This window comes from Psittacula echo (genome assembly GCF_963264785.1).
Source record: "Psittacula echo genome assembly, chromosome: 1".
Taxonomy (NCBI): Eukaryota; Metazoa; Chordata; class Aves; order Psittaciformes; family Psittacidae; genus Psittacula; species Psittacula echo.
Window position 1 is genome coordinate 93,648,382 of NC_137735.1, and position 16,454 is coordinate 93,664,835.

Genomic DNA, 16,454 nt, shown 5'->3' on the forward strand with positions numbered 1-16,454 from the left:
AACCAGTTCTGCAGGGCAGCAGAAGCAGCGGAGAGTTCGTCACCCCAAGCCCATCAGCGCGTTTCCTATGCTGTCATTCTTCCTGTGTCCGAAAGTTGTTGTCTGAGCTGAGGCATTGTATTGGTGCCATCTGTGCCTCTTGCGGCCCCTGCCACAAGTGCTCTCCTTTCCTCCCCTTTGCAGTAGCTTGGGATCACAGCTTTGCTTCCTAAGCTAACTGTTCTTTCTCATAATGTTACCGGCTTGGTGCAGTTTGGCTTGTCTGATTGTCAGCCTGTTGCCGTTGCCGACCTCAGTGGCAGTACAGTTGCTGGATGGCAAAACCGTCACCCAGCAGCTGTGCAAACAAACAAGTCAGCATTGATATTCATCAATAGCGTTGTGCAGTCGTGATGTTGAGATACACCAGAACACGTGCAATCTGTCTGCTTTCTTTGTCCCACGGTATGCCCAGATCAGCTGCTCTGCGTGGTGAGGGCGTGATTGTCGTGCCGCGGTGTGCCTTCACCTCCTTCCCTTTTTCCTTTGCTTTTTCTTCCTCTTTATGGGCTGTCCGGCTGCTCTGAGGCGCATCTGCTGCACATCCCATCTGCTCTCCATGAGAGGCACACACAGTTCTAACAAGTGGTGTTGAAGTAGTACACTGTTGTTCTGGAGGTGGCAGAAAACAATAAATTGCATTATTAATGGCGTGTCACTGATGCTCCCTGCTTCTAAAATGCTAAGCAAAGCAAAGAGCATGGAGGAGTAGCTCATGAACTTGCTGATGAGTTGTTTCAAAATCCTGGATCACAAGTGAATTTTCCCCACTCCACTTACTTAACTAACTGCTGTTACCTTGTCTTGTAGCCTGTCAGTTTTTCGAGATATGGTGTGTTTTCCTTAAAACAAAACCTAATCTTTTTTGGAAGCTGTGTTCTTTCCTCTGTGGTGTCAGTGGCAAGACTTTACATTAGGAGGCACAGGTGTGTGATAAAATTGTTATTTACTATTTATGTCTTTCAGGAAATATATACTATCCCATATTGGCCGTGTCTTTTATGCATGTCTATTGGACAGCTTATGGTGGTGCAGGTGACTCTTCAGAAGATCTTTTTGCCATGAAGTCACTTTCAGCAGGATCTGGCCTTGTGACAGCTTCCCTATCCTATTGAGCAAAGATAAAGGGCGATCTCTATGGGTAAAGGAAAATTGATGGTACATGGCATAAGCATGAACAGGCGATGAAACTGTTTTGGTTGTGGAAGCACCTCTAGCTTTGGGTCAAAGATTTGTGGAGATACATGACCAGAAGTGCAGTTACTAATCAGTATGTATTCACCTTTGCTGGTCATATTAACTATCATGTGTAGCAATTTCACATTTACCATGCTTACTGTGTTGAAACTAGCACAGCTGTCTTGTGTTACTGCCACAGGGATTTATAACATGAAGCTGTGATGAACAAGAACAACTTTTATCTGTTAGCATGTTTGCCTGTAGAATTCACTGTAGGCAAGTGCTAGGACTCTAAAGTGTGTGACCAAGGTGCGCAGGATTTTACAGGGCTGGCTAAAAGGAATTGTGCATGGGGAAAGAAATGATTCATTCTGGCAGTGTTTGTTTCATAGCCTTGTGAGACTTTTCCTTTAGTAACTCCCTGCTTATTCAAAATCTCACAAAGATTAAAATAAAGACTGAAAGCCTAAGTTAAAGTGGTTGCACTGTGCCGTGTTCAAATAGCTGACTTCCGTGGAAGAAGTCAAGGATAGGCTTGTGTATTTGTCTTTCATAGCTTTTACAGAAGTGTACTTATGTTCTTTCCCCCCCTCCTTCTTTCCCCTCGCCGTTTGTCCTCCCTCCTCCTTTTTTCCCTTTTCTCCCTGAGAGCATTGTAAGGCAGTATATTTTATCATTGCACCACAACTAAGCACCATAAACTTGGCAGTGCCTACAATGAGTTTAAGGCGGGGAAAAAAAATTGATTTGAAGTATTTGAGAGAATAGCATCTGCTGTGCTGCAAAACATTGTTCATGGCATCTGTAAAATAACGTATAGAATCACAGCATTCATATTTGATTAGCTGCTATTAGTGGTACAGTGATACTAGCTCTGTGCATTAATTCTTGTGATCATGCTTTTCAGCTTCAAAATATATCAAGTTGGTGTTTCAGCTCTTGAAAAGTTGTGGCAAAGAATTCAGCAAACAGACCGGGGAGGAAGGGTTGGGTACAGCAGTTTATCACCCCTGGAAAGTGTTGTTAGACTGACAACAGTGTGTTAACAGATAGGTGAGCTATTCCTGCAGGACCTAGCATGGGTTACTGAGGTCAAGGCATCCTCTAAAGGGTCACTAATGTAGTTACAGTTGAGCAGTATGCTGTATCACTGTCTGGCACTTTATACTGTGTATGCTCGTTTTGATTTTAAACTGATCCCTGATGGTTTAACTGGACAGGATTCCCACCCCCCCACTCCCCCCAGCCTTTTTAATGTGCACTGCCAGTAGGTTCCAGGAATACTGTGTGGATACTTCCATGTGAAAGCAGGATAATCAAATGGGATAGATAATTTAAGGATGAAGCCTTTGTGTATATCCTTGAAAAATATCCTGAGGCAATTTTCTAATATTTCCTTAATATTCAGCTCTGAAGGTTGTTAATTCAATCTTGACATTTCAGAAAAGTACTCAAACAATAATCAACCTTTTCTTTGCAAAATGCATCCATGTTTGGAAAAGCTAATAAACAGAACTTCTCAGTAACCCAAGAACACTTTTGTGAGAGAGGAATAATTAGAATCATAGAGTCACAGAATGATTTGTGTTGGAAGAGACCTTAAAGGTCCAACCCTCCTGCCATGGGCAGGGACACCTTCAACTAGGCCAGATTGCTCCAAGCCCCATCCAGCCTGGCCTTGAACACCGTCAGGGATGGGCAGCAACAACTTCTCTGGGCAACCTGTGCCAGGGCCTCACCACCCTCACAGGGAAGAATTTCTTCATAATACCTAATCTCAGTCTCCCTCTTTCAGTTTAAGGCCATCATCCCTTGTTGATGCCCTCTACATGCTCTCTCCAGATTTCTTGTAGGCCCCATTTAAGTGCTAGAAGCTGCTCTATGGTCTCCCCTGAGCCTTCTCTTCTCCAGACTGAACAAGCCCAACTCTCTCAGCCTCTCTTCATAGAAGTACTACAGCCCTCGGAGCCTCTCTGTGGCCTCCTCTGGACTCACTTGAGCAGGTCCACATCCCTTTTGTGTTGGGACCCCCAGAGCTGAACACAGTATTGCAGGTGGTCTCACAAGAGTGGAGTAAGAGGGGACTTGACTTATAGTCAAGTTATGCAAATTATATTCATATATGGTTTTTGCACATATTTGGTGAATTCTTAGCTTTTTCTGCTTCTTGTTTGAACCCAGCTATTACTACTTGGATTCTGCAAACTGGAGCAGTGAATGTTTTAGTACAAGTGGCCCATAAATAGGGTACTCCCACAGCAGGTTGTGAATTAAAGATAGCAATTATGTACTGAAGCAATTTGTCACTGACTGCTAAAGACCAGAAGTTAAATGAATGGCTGGCAATACAAGCGTAACTACTGGACATGTTACTTAGGAAATTCTTATAAGTGATATCAGGTCCCCATTTGCCTTACGTAAAGTGAACTCCTCTTCGTCTCTCATGTGTCACTCATTTCTGATTCGAGAGGGAGGATCTGGTCCTTGAAACATAGCGGATCTGCTAGTGAGCCTAATATTAAGAAGTAATAAAACAGAGGAAATGAAGTGATGCTAAAGGAAAGCAGAAGGCTTAAAGTTAGGCAAATTTTTATCCTGCATTATTCCCTGTTACCCTTCTTGTTTACTTTGTGACACCATTAGCTGCCGTGAACTGTAGCCTTGCATAGGGAGCTACTTTCTGTCCTGTGGGCCTCACTGAAGTGCTGCTGTAGAGAGATGAGTAGGTGCAGAGTGAGAGGAGCTTGTGTTGTCTGCTCATTTCCAGGGAATGGAGTTTCACAGAGAATCTTGCTGTTTGTGCTGACTTGTGCATGTAGGTGTTTCTTTTACTGGGAGGTTTTCCGTAGCCTTTGAATTCTGGGTGGTTATCTCTAGGAATATTGTTATGGGAGATTCTCTCATTGTAATCTTACTACTTGTGCTAATCTGGTGGTTTTTTGTTTTCTTCTTTCCCTCTTCGTTTAGATGAGAGATCCTTGGAGCAGCAAAATTTTTCCTTTTTCTCAGTGGACTCAAAGATACACGAAAGCATATCAGGCAGCAGGACACAAATGGCCTTAGCAAAGAGTACTTCGGAGTCCCAAGAAAGTAATTTCTTTCAAACGGTTTTATCATCAGTTACCACTCCTTTTGATGTGACTTTATTTAACCAAGAAGAAATGGTCAGGATGTCAGAAGGGAGAAGTGTGCCGTTGGTAGATGGCTCTGTAACAAGCAATGAGGCTTTCTTAAGTGACGATGAGTTTATTAGTTCATTTCCAAAGGCACAGTGGACTCCTCCACTGAAGTCTTTTGTAGTTTTAACAGATCATCACTCAGTTAATACAGCAGAGCCACCAAGAGAAATGTTAGAAACTGTTTTGCTAACACCTTCATCATCTGTCCTTTTTTCACCATATGACATCTTAAAAACAGCGCAGCAGAAGACTCCGTTGAGCACAGTCCGTGATCACAGTAATGCTCCTACTGAATCGAAGCCTTTTGTACAAGATAGTGAAATGCTATCACCAGGCAGACACTTGCAGTTGTACCCTCCAAATACAGCTATTTATTTCACTTCCATTCTTTCAGAGGCGGGAGTTGCAGTGCAGGAAGACATAAATGCAAGTTTAACAGCTTTGCCTTTTGGGGCTAATTCAGAAGGGTCACCTTTTCATCTCAAGCTGCTGGATGAAACTAGCCTGGGGACCCCAAATGCCACAGCGCGAAGTGCAGACCTGTATGATGACGTTTACTCTGATGTGAGTAGCAGGGCAGCAGAAACTCTCAGTCTGAGGACCTACCCCTTTCCAAGCATTCCCTGGGACACGCTGGCTTCAGTAGCCAGTGCTGAGCCTGCTTTGTTTTCTATTAGTCTTCCACTTGCGTCTTTCCCGCTTCACTCAGCTGTTATTTCCATGGACTCTAATAGAGTTCTTAATGCCAACCTGTTTACACATGAATCCTCCAGTACAGCACCAAATTTGCCTGCTGGTTCAGAAATACCAAGTCAATCAGAGCTTGCCAGTGAGCTCATGAGTCCAGTGCCTTTCACAAGATCATACAGTTCTTGTTTGTATTGTGACTCAGTTTCACTTCTGCCCGAAGCAGGCTTTTCCCTGGAACAGGATGTGGGCTCAGGTGATTATGTTGAAACTTTGTCCATCAAAGCCTCTGAAGTACAAGGCATAACTCCGTTTACAACTATAATTACTGACGGGTATGAATTAGAGGAGCCTACACCTGAGACTTTCGATACTTCTTTTCCATCAAGACCAGTTGTTTCATTTTCTTCAAGATTTGCAGAAATCCCTGATTCAAGCATGTTTTTATTAAGCACTGTGGACACTGTCCTTAACACTGGAACACCTATAACAATTTCTTCTTCCTACCACCAGCTCGCTGAAGGAACATCACTGAGCATCTCTGCCCAGTTTTCCCCCCCTGTTCTGGAAACAGTTTCATTGACACCAAGCACTCACATGGAACTTCCTGTTGCCACCACCATTCTGTTTGACTCCACCTTCATTCAGAGTGAGCCAGTAGCATCGTTTGCAGTCAGTTTTACAACTTTGCTGGAGTTGCCAGAATTAATGTCATCAGAATCTGTCTTGCTTGAGAAGACGTCTACAAGGGAGGAACCGTCTTTAAATATTTTGGATTTCTCATCCCATCTTTTATCGACACCATTTCTTATTGAACCTAGCTACTTGTCTCTGTCATCATTGGCCATGCTAAGTTCTTACTCTGTTATGGAAAGTGATTTATCAACACTCTTACCTCAGACCTCGTTGACTGGAACATCAGTATTTTCCGAGGATGTTTCCAGTTGGGATTTTGCTACCACTGTCAGCTCTGCCACTGACACTGAGGTTTCTCAGTTCCCTCTCAGCCAAACATCATACTTGTATTCAAATGCATCCTCTCTTCCAGGTGCACATGTTCCTGAAATAACACCATCATCAGATTTTCACTCTAAGTTGTCTGTCTTTCTGGAAGCACCTTCAGTATTGCCAGCAGGCTCTGAAGTTGTGTTTACCTCAGCCGTTACAGGAGCTACCTCTCAGCTGGAGCCTTCACTCTCCACCTCTCACTCCGTGGTTCCTACCATGGTGCTGCCTGCTTCCAGCACCCAGTCTGTTATGAGCAGCATCTTGCTCAATGAAACAGATCTGACATCTCTCTTTACTACCTTTCCAGCAACTCCTGTCTTAAATGTATCTTCTTCTCTGCTCTCAACTGCTCTGGCTTCTGATGAGGATATTGGTGCTACAGTTAGCCCCACGCTGCTTTTAACATCTCTCAGCGAGGGCAGTACCCACACAACCCTTTCTCCCGCAGACCTTGACAACCTGACTTCAGGGGCCGACACCATCAGCGTGATGCCCTTTCCTACAGCATCTCTGTCAGTGACCACATCATCTGCTCCCACCCAATTTCCTCCAACTTCTAGCCCTGCCACTGGATATGAAGTTCCAGCAGGAAGCAGTGTAACTTCTGGTACTGACACATCCGTTGCTTCCACCACTGTCCCCACGACCACAGCTGCCAGTGCTGTGGACAGCCACAGCACGACTGCTGCTGGCAGCCTGCCGACGTTCTCCTCCACCCCTCTGGTGACTACTCCATCTGAACCTGTGGTCTTAACCTCCGCAGTGAGCACTACCAAGCAACCGTATGTCTGCGACATCACAGTTCCTGATGCTTATTTAGTTACTGCAGGTAAGATACTTCCAATATTTCTATTTTGTTTTCCAGAAGCCACTGTAATGTGACCCCCTAGTTAAATTGGAGATAATGAATTAACTAAGAGAGCCTTTCAAAGAAATACAGCATAAATTTAGACAAACAGGTGTAAAAGTGGTGATTTATCATTTATTCTTGAAAATAATAGAATTCATTTGAGCAAAGCCTGTTGTGATGGTGAGTTACATGCACGTTACACTGCACAGAGAATGAACTTGCCTTCTAAAATTGCTGATGCGTATATACAAGTCTGCTGAATTAGGGGCTGCTTTATCATTTCATGGGTTGTAAATGAATGTTGCTGTCATGGTGATGTTTTGCCAAACTATTAAATGTTCTGACTGAGTAAGTTTCTCCTTTCAGTTGGTGCTGCTGTTTGTAAAAACAACCTGCATGTGAGGTAATGTTGTAATATGAAAGAGGAGGGTTGGTTTAAAAAATGTCTGGGGTTTGTAACCATTTTTATAATTCTACCGTACTAGCTTATATTTATATTTTCCCTCCTCCTCCTGTACTTATTTCAGTTGGATTTCATGTGTTTGTAACCAGAAAAAGTTACATTAGTGTGTTTCAAAACTAATTGTCTTGGCATCTGTGTTTGCTTCTTTGGTGTTTTTCTACCTCTTCCTAATTTGTTAACAAAACAACACCAGCAAACTAATCCAGGGCAGCTGCAAAAATGCAACACATTTTGCCTTTAAAATTTATTTGTAATATGTAAATCAGAATGAGCATAATCTCATCTTCCAGATATGAAGGTGAGCTGGCTATGCCACGATGAGGAAATTGACGGGTTTTTTAACCTGTGATTTGAGTAGTTTTGTAGGCAAGCTACTGGTGGGAAGTAAATGCAGGATGATAACACAGCATTGTTCAGTTGTTTCTTTGACCATAGTCACAATCTTAAGTGTGACTGTGACAGACATGACGTCCATAGGGATGTGGGGTTTTTAAACTGATTTCTTACTTGGTGGATATCCATTTCAGTAATTAATGTCATGCTTGTTTACTTTTTATTTAAGAGAAATGTAGATGCATATTTTCTGTGGCTTTTTTCTGTCCTCATCTGCATTCCATGCATTGCCTACAAAACTTTTAACTGTGTTATGATAGCAGGTTTGTTATGCACAGGTCACACTCAAATGTGAGGCAACTTTCAGATGCAACTTGAATGCCTCAATGGCTCTTTAAAATATTCTTTTACTATAATGCTTAAGAAACCAGATATGAAAAGCTAAAATGAGAGAGAAAATAAGCCTGGAATTCCTTAGACTGTATGTGCAGTCACTTTTTAGGATACAGCCACACCTTTACCTTTTTCCTTGTCTGTTGTCTCACCCGCTTGATGCGGTTGATCTCATTGCCTGCTTTTCCATGCATTGCACAATTGAAAATGCAGCTTTGAACCAAAGCCCAAGGGTTGAAGCTAAAATGTATTTACTGACTGTCATTAATTTCCAGTGCTGGCACGAAGAGCTGTTCTACAGAATGTCAGTGAATCCATCAAAGAAGTGCTCAGAGTTCAGTTCAGGCGATCAGTAGAGCTAGAGGTAAGTGGTATGAAGTGTGTGCAAGTACTGTTTGGTCAATATAATGCAATAGTGGCTTTAGTTCGCAGGCTAAAAGAGTGATTTAAAAACAACCTATGGGGTTTTATGGGGTATCAGAGATTTATTCTCACTTAAATGTTAGCCATGTTTTGGGTTTTGTTTTGGGTTTTTTTTCAATGTGAATATGACATCAACTTTTTTACTTTTAGAATGTCATCATTTACTGCATTTACTTAGTTGTGATAGGCCAATACCCCATTATTTTACTTTTTTTTGAGTCTATGATCTCATTTTCTTCATGAAGTTAACTCAAGTAGCAGTTTCGGTGTTGAACGTAACTTAAGTTTCTCCATGCACAGAATCCCTTGGTGCTTTTAACTTCTGCTTGCCGATTTGTGTGGGGAAAGACCGTTTTGACAGCTGCTGCCATAATCGCTGCACTCAGTAATTAAACAGCTCCTGTCTGATGTCTGATGAGAATATACCTCTGTACTACTCAGTCAAGATAGGAGTGTTAGGAATTTCTGCCAAACTTCAGCCACAGTGAGCTACCATTATAAATTGGTGTAGTTTAGGTCCTTTTAGCAATATCTGCTTTTTAGTTGTTGTTTGTTTGTTTGTTTTAAGGAAGATATTTTTCTTCTGGTTTGTGAATTGTATCTTCAGGTTGTGCAAATTGGCATTGTGAAGTAGAAGTCAAAAGTTCATGATGATAGAACTAATTTTCAGTGACTTTATACGCCTCAGTAATATGGAAATGCCTACTCTCTTAATACTACCAGCAGTGAGACAAAATCTGTTCCTAAATATTTGAAGACTGATTGGAGCAAACATTTGATATCTTGCTTCTTTATGTTTTTGCCCTTTAAATTCCTTCCTTTCATGCCCACTATTGCCTTGTAAAGCTCTCAATAGGTTGTTTTGGCCCAAAGGCTTTTCAGAAGCAACGGCTTTTATAAATAATGCAGTTAGCCTAGCTTCATTCTTTGCAGATTCTTTTTTTATCAAAAGGAGAAAGCATCTCTGTGGAGTCATTTATGCTTATTTTATGCTAGAATGCTGCTGTCATTTCTGTTCTTTGTGATGTCTTGGGTATGGGTTTTACACTAAAAGTAATTACAAGCAAATGTCTTCACCTCTAACAGTGGAGTACTAACAAAACTGTTATTTTTAAAAAGCTGTCTGTAGTGTCAGTATGTTGAGTGGTGATGTAATGTACAATTTGTCTATATTGCTAAAATTAATTCATCAACCAGATCTGACTTTTGTTAGTCAAGAGTACCCAGGAACCCTCTGTACGTTGGCAAGTTATGGTAAAGCAGTGCACTTCTCTAGGCTGCTTTTTAACTGTGTCTTCTATTACAGCTCACAGATGTTGTTCCCTGGGTGTGATGTAGTGCATCACAAGAGACAATCCTATTAAATTTAACTTTGTAGTAATATATGCTTTCAAATTAAATCCATGGCAACAATGGGTATAACCACAGCTCACTTTAAATACAAAACAAGTTTAACACTGACCGGAGGAGGATCATTTGAAGGTTGAAACTTTGGTCCCTGCTTATTTATTATTTCGAACATTCTGAGTTGTTGAAGTGGAAAAAAAAAAAAAAAAAAAAAAAAAGGCTTGAATCCTGCCTAATGAAAAAAATCTTTTGTCATTTTTTTCCTAGCAAAAGTCCATACAGCAAAGTGAGAATAACCAAAAATTTCAAAGCTCTTGCGACTTGGTCTCAATGTAGCATCTGCAAAATAATAAGACCCTGTTGTTTGAATAAGAGTAATTTTTGTCAACTTTCTCTAATGTAAGCCTCATGACACTTGGTTAAGGTCTGTTATACAATGTTCCCTTGACTAAGGTTCGTTGCACTGGGGTATGAAATAAAATAGTGTTGGCAGTCACTCGCTGCCAGGACCCCTGGTGCCATTAAGTTCATGCCAACAGGAAGAAGCTTTTTTGCCAGCCTCATTTGTGGTTGGAAATTTTATCATGCAGCATAAAGTATAATTCAGACACTTTATTTGCTGTACTTAGTGTGCTTAGGGTTTGGGGCCTGTCCTTAACCTGTTGGTTTCTATAATCCAAAATTAGATGAGGCCCTTAGAGACATGGTTTAGTGATAGACTTGGCAGTCCTGGGACTTGATGATCTGAAAGGTCTTTTTCAAAGTAGTTGGTTCTGTGATTAGTACACCTCTGCCTTCAAGGTAAGGAGCTCAGTTCATTGTCAAGCAGTTAAATACTTCTTTCATAGATGCCACCTTGTGGGCTTGCTCTGGCTTTATTGCTACTCACTGCTGTGATATTCTGGCTCGTACCATTTAGGTGTTTAAAAAACAGTGAGAGAATTGTTGCCTTAGGATCTTGAAAGTGCACAGAAGCAGAAGCTTTGTTTCATTTTTAAGACATGTGAGCCTTTGTAGCCCATCTTCGGGATGTTAGATGCTCTCTGCAGGCTCTTTACAGGATGCTTAATAAGGTGGTGGTGAGGAAATCAGTTGCTTGTGCTTTCTGCCAGGTGTTTACACAGCATAATGCAGCAGAATGTAGGCATGGATTAGATTGTAGCAAAGGTGCATCTCATCTAATATATTAGCAGACAATAATCAGTAGCAAATGCTTAGGGAATATCATGAAGGACAGAGTAAGCATACACTAATGTTTTCTCTGAATACTCTTCTAGCCTGTAGGTTACTAGACTTTTTTCTGCTCTAGAAGCACTCTTGTGGAGGTAGCTTTGAATGAGGAAGGCTGTGTCCTGGAAACAGCAGTTGGGTTAGCCGGCGCACTTTGGAGAAGGGATAGTTCAGCCTGAGGTGGTGTAAGGGTCTCTGTTCCTGCTGAAGGTTTCTGCTTTTGCTGTGGGAATGGCTCCAGCTTGCACATAGAGTTTTGTGTTCTTCTCCAGCTTTCTGGCCCAAAATGTTAAGATAAGAAATTTGTACTTATTTAATATAAGAAATCTATGCTTGCTTAATGAGTGGTTAGCTAGTTTGTTGGCATCTAACTGCCCTGGCAATAGAGGTGAAGCCACCAAGAGAGCATTGAATGGATGGCTGGGTTTGTGAACCATTAGAGCTGTGCCAAGAGGATCTCTTCATTCATGAATCAAAAGTCATGAGCTATGCTCATCTATCCTAGATAGCTTTGCAAACTTCTCTGTGAATTAGCTTGTAAACAGCGTCATGCTGGCACAGCTCTGTTATTTCTGTCATGTGAATTAGGTTGCAGAGAGTTAACTCTAGACAACCCTGCAGTATCTCAAGCACCTGTAGTGGTTCAAGTCTACCTACCTCAGAATTACACTTTCAAGGTGTGGGGTTTTTTTTTTTAATTTCCATTCCTCTGGAGCTGCTGTCGCTTTGCTGCTGCAGTCAAGGACAAAAGGGAAACTGTTAGCTGTGAAGATAAAAAAGTCAATGCAAAATTCCATGGGGTGGTTGGGGGTAGGCTGCTTTCATTTCATCAATGCTGCACTTGCAGTAGGTCAGAGATGGAGACAACTGAGTTAGTTACCAGAGGTTTGCTTTCCTGCCTGAAATACCTAACTCTAGTGCATGAGTACATGCTGACTATACTAGGGCCCTCTTCCTCAGCATATATTGCTTTAAATCACCAGCAAATTGTAAGTGAGATTTGTAATTCTAATTCCTCTTTTTCTTGCCTTTTAAGTAGTCTCCTTTGCAGTAATAGGCAACTTCCCTTTGGCATGTCTTACCCATTATAACTGCTGTTCCCATCTGACAAACTGAAGCTGCAGAGATCATTTCATCCCGAGATAAAAGGATAAAATTTCAGATAAGAGAAATTGAAAAGAGCTGTGCGTATTATTCATATCAAACAAATTTGAGTTCTATGGGTCTAAATCCGTTTAGATTAAAAGCTGGATGTTGCATATATTTGTGGACTAAGAAGGAAGAAATGAATAATGAGTGGCATAGATTATTTCTTATTTGCTTGCTGCTGAGGTAGTTTCTTCTGGTAAAGATGATCTCTTTGAAATGCATGGTTTTTAGGGGACAAAAAAAGAGCTGCTTGCTGCCTCATCTGAACAGCAACTGCCGTCACTTTACAGTGAAGCAGGAATACAAGTAAGGGACATGTGGTAAACAGTATAAGCAGTACTGTGCTTTTCTGTAAGGGTGATCCTGAAGTTGAGGATATCTAACATACCCCTTCACCAGCACAAAGCCTGCAAGGTGCTAGCATCTCTTCATCTGAGAGGTGCACATTTATCAAAACCTGTAGGTCTCTGGTTTAGATCATTTATTTATTTGGGAGGCTGTCATGTGGGACATCTCAAAATATTTCAGTGTGACTGCCTTAGGCAAATATAGCAAACTGAGGAGTAAACCAAAGAGGGGAAGAAGAATGCTGGGGAAACAGGTGCCGTTGATATTGAGAGTTTCTCTGAAGGAGAGAAGACACTGACATACGCTTAAATAAATAAAAGCCTTCAGTTTCTTCTTATTTAGGTGACAAGAGAAATGGTGGATGGGAGTGTTTGCATGAAAACATTCACCACAGTTTATATTTAAATTACAATCTCATTTCTTCTATATGATGACTAAGACTCCTCAGGGTTTTTAAGATGACTCAAAGTCAGGAGATGAACTGGAAAATTGTAATTGTGCTAACTACACTGAAATGAGCAGATAGAAATGTTCTCTGGAAGAGAGCATTCTTGAGTATGAAAATTATATCCGTAAAACACAGGTTATGTGTGCTTTGCTCCTTGCATTATGAAGTTTCACCATGCCAAGTGCAAAGTCCTACACCTGGGTTGGAGCAATCCCAGGCACGGCTACAGGTTGGGCAAAGAAGAGATTCAGAGCAGCCCTGCGGAGAAGGACTTGGGGGGGGTTGGTCGATGAGAAAATGAACATGAGCCAGCTTCAGTGTGCGCTCGCAGCCCAGAAAGCCAGTCATATCCTGGGCTGCATCAAAAGGAGCGTGACCAGCAGGTTGAAGGAGCTGATTCTGCCCCTCTGCTCTGCTCTCGTGAGACCTCACTTGGAGTATTGTGTGCAGTTCTGGTGTCCTCAACATAAAAAGGACATGGAACTGTTGGAACAAGTCCAGAGGAGGGCCACAAGGATGATCAGGGGACTGGAGCACCTCCTGTATGGAGACAGGCTGAGAAAGTTGGGGCTGTTCAGCCTGGAGAAGAGAAGGCTGCGTGGAGACCTCACAGCAGCCTTCCAGTATCTGAAGGGGGCCTACAAGGATGCTAGGGATGGACTATCCATCAGGGACTGTAGTGACAGGACAAGGGGTAATGGATTCAAACTTAAACAGGGGAAGTTTAGATTGGATACAAGGAAGAAATTCTTTACTGAGAGGGTGGTGAGGCACTGGAATGGGTTGCCCAGGGTGGTTGTGAATGCTCCATCCCTGGCAGTGTTCAAGGCCAGGATGGATGAGGCCTTGGGTGGCATGGTTTAATGTGAGGTGTCCCTGCCCATGGCAGGGGGGTTGGAACTAGATGATCTTAAGGTCCTTTCCAGCCATAACTATTCTATGATTCTATGTGGATGGTATGGGATGTATTTGCTATGCAGTATGCAGACTCTGTGCAAGCGGTTTAGTAAGTAAATAACAATATTGTACAGGAACTCTTATGTACTCCAGGGGAATGCCAGTGAGGGGGAGTGCTACTATGCCAGGATATGATAAATCAGGAGGTGTTGGGATTGGTGTGTTGTACTGAAGAGATTCTAGTAGGTGCAGCTAGCTCGAGGGAGTTGCCTTTCTGATGCACTGGAGCAGAGACTGCAAGGCACAGCACTATCAGAGCATTTGTGCTTTTGCTTTTTCTTTGAAAAATTGCATTTTTCTGCCTTTTGATGATGTGCCTTTGAAATGCTTGAAACTATGTAGGTTTAAAGTGTTGCTAAATTTCACATTGAATTTTTTTTTTTTTTTCTTTTGGTAGGTTTATAAGATTTCCCCCCAGTTTGCTTTCCTGGTGACATCGGGTCCTTTTGTTTACACAGCAGTAGCTGTCATAAATGTGCTTGTGAACAGCAGTCTTCTTCGTGATGAGGCCCCCATGATCCTCTCATTGCATCCTTCTTTCACTGTGCCAGATAACAGGTTCCAAGTTCAGACAGGTGAGTTCTTATCGACGTGAAGAGGAGGAGAAGTAGTTTTGTATTGATTCACACTTGGTCACCTGTTACTAAGTATGCAAGGTTGAGTCAAAACCTGTGTTCTACTGCTGTGAATCTTAACTACTTTAGAATGCTCGAGTTAAGTTTCAAATTATGTTTATGTTAAATGCTACAATAGGTATTTTGTCACTAATATATTTCAGTAATCTAATTACTGCTGCAATAGATCTTAATGAGTAAAGAATTTACTGCACCAGCGCAAACTGTTCCTAGTGTATTTTTACCCAGTGTCTTACTGAATATGTGCTGAATTCCATGAAAAAGTCATAGCCCTGTGGATTCTCTTGCTCATTTTGTTCTCCCTCATAGAAGTACTTGTCTATAGGAATAATGTGTACCCTTTGCCTTCAGTGCTTCAGTTTGTGCCTCGGAATGTGGATGTTGGGTTCTGCAATTTTAGCCGGCGCATTGAGAAAGGGCTGAAGATGGCATTCATGGAGGTGAGCAAACACCAGGAGTTCTACAATTTAACTGTGCAGGTAAGATTAGCACGTTTTGTGTCTGTCCCTTCTTTCTTCTCACCTTTGGTTGTCTTGTGTTTCATCCAGCCAATAAAATGACTTAGGTGTTCATTGGTTACTAGTTGCCATCTAGATGATGGAGAACTATGAGACTTTGTCATGAAGTCAGGGGTTTTTTTCCCCCTACAAAGTCATATGGCACATATTCCTTTTGTTTCAAGCTTTTTGAAAAACTTACAAATCATCATCTTGCATATCCAAAAGCATTATTGAATATAATAGGGTTTATAGTTTTTCACATAAAGGCTGCTTCAACTCTTATCAAAGTAATTTCTATCCTGTTTTACTGTTAGGGAGTTAGGGTGTGGTTAGAATGTTTTTGTTGGAAGATAACTTTTAGGTCTCATTGCTGCTCAGGGAATTGTATTAGGGAATATAGGAGCTACATGCACTCTGCTATTATGTGAGCAAACATGCTAGTTGCTTCTGAAGTCTAGAAATACAGCAGTATATGTCTGTGGCAGCTGCTACTGGAACTACATATATGAAAATATACAATTTATGTGCTAGGCACTAACTCACATAGCAGAACTTAAAACTCCCTGGAAAACTGGTAATTCAGCTTAATAACACCAATTCTCTTTTCTGTCTGAATTCTTAAATTTAATCTAGATTTGTTGTAATACCAAAATTAGTAAAAATTTTATTGTGTTATTTAACTGGCACCATAAATGCCCGTCTGTGGTGCCTTAAAATAAAATAATGGAAGGAAAAATAGCATAAACTTTACAGTACCTGGAGTACTAACTATATAGTACCTGTAATAAAGTCCTCAGAAGTGAGCAACTTAATGACACAGCGTGACTGGGTAGACTGAAGACAGAGAACGAAAAATGATTTCTTGGACTATCCACTTAGTAAACTTTTATTTTAAATACTACTTCACTGTCTGGAAAAAGTTTGGCACCAAAACTACTGTGTTTTTGGTGCCAAAATCAGGTTTCTAACCAGAGTTAGGGTCTAAGTGTGCACAGTGCAGGAGGTTTTGACCAAGAAAACATCCATTTCAGAATGTTTCTTTACCATGGTCTCTCCCTGTCTGTTCCATGCAGTTTGGTATTTCTTTATTGGTACACTTTTTTTTCCAACTGTTTCTCTAGGTGGTTTGTTTTGGGTTTTTTTGTAATTTTCTGGACTGTATCTTTCAGGTCATTCTGGATTATAACTGACCTTAAAGAATAGCAGTTAGAAGATTTCACATGTAACTTTGCCTCATCTGAGACTCAGCAAGCTGAATCAATCTGGAACAGATGTTCCTCTGTTTT

General features: G+C 41.4%; 1 protein-coding gene across 1 annotated transcript in view; it reads left to right on the plus strand.

Annotated features, from left to right (window-relative positions):
• The window catches only part of KIAA1549, a gene marked incomplete at both ends in the record, with an annotated part of 143,489 nt that overhangs the window by 64,841 nt on the left and 62,194 nt on the right, over positions 1-16,454 (plus strand). The window contains 4 exons of the mRNA XM_080631181.1: positions 4,186-6,921; positions 8,407-8,495; positions 14,431-14,608; positions 15,020-15,147. Of these exons, the coding sequence (XP_080487307.1) occupies positions 4,186-6,921; positions 8,407-8,495; positions 14,431-14,608; positions 15,020-15,147 (3,131 nt within the window). The remainder of the gene's footprint in view (positions 1-4,185; positions 6,922-8,406; positions 8,496-14,430; positions 14,609-15,019; positions 15,148-16,454) is intronic.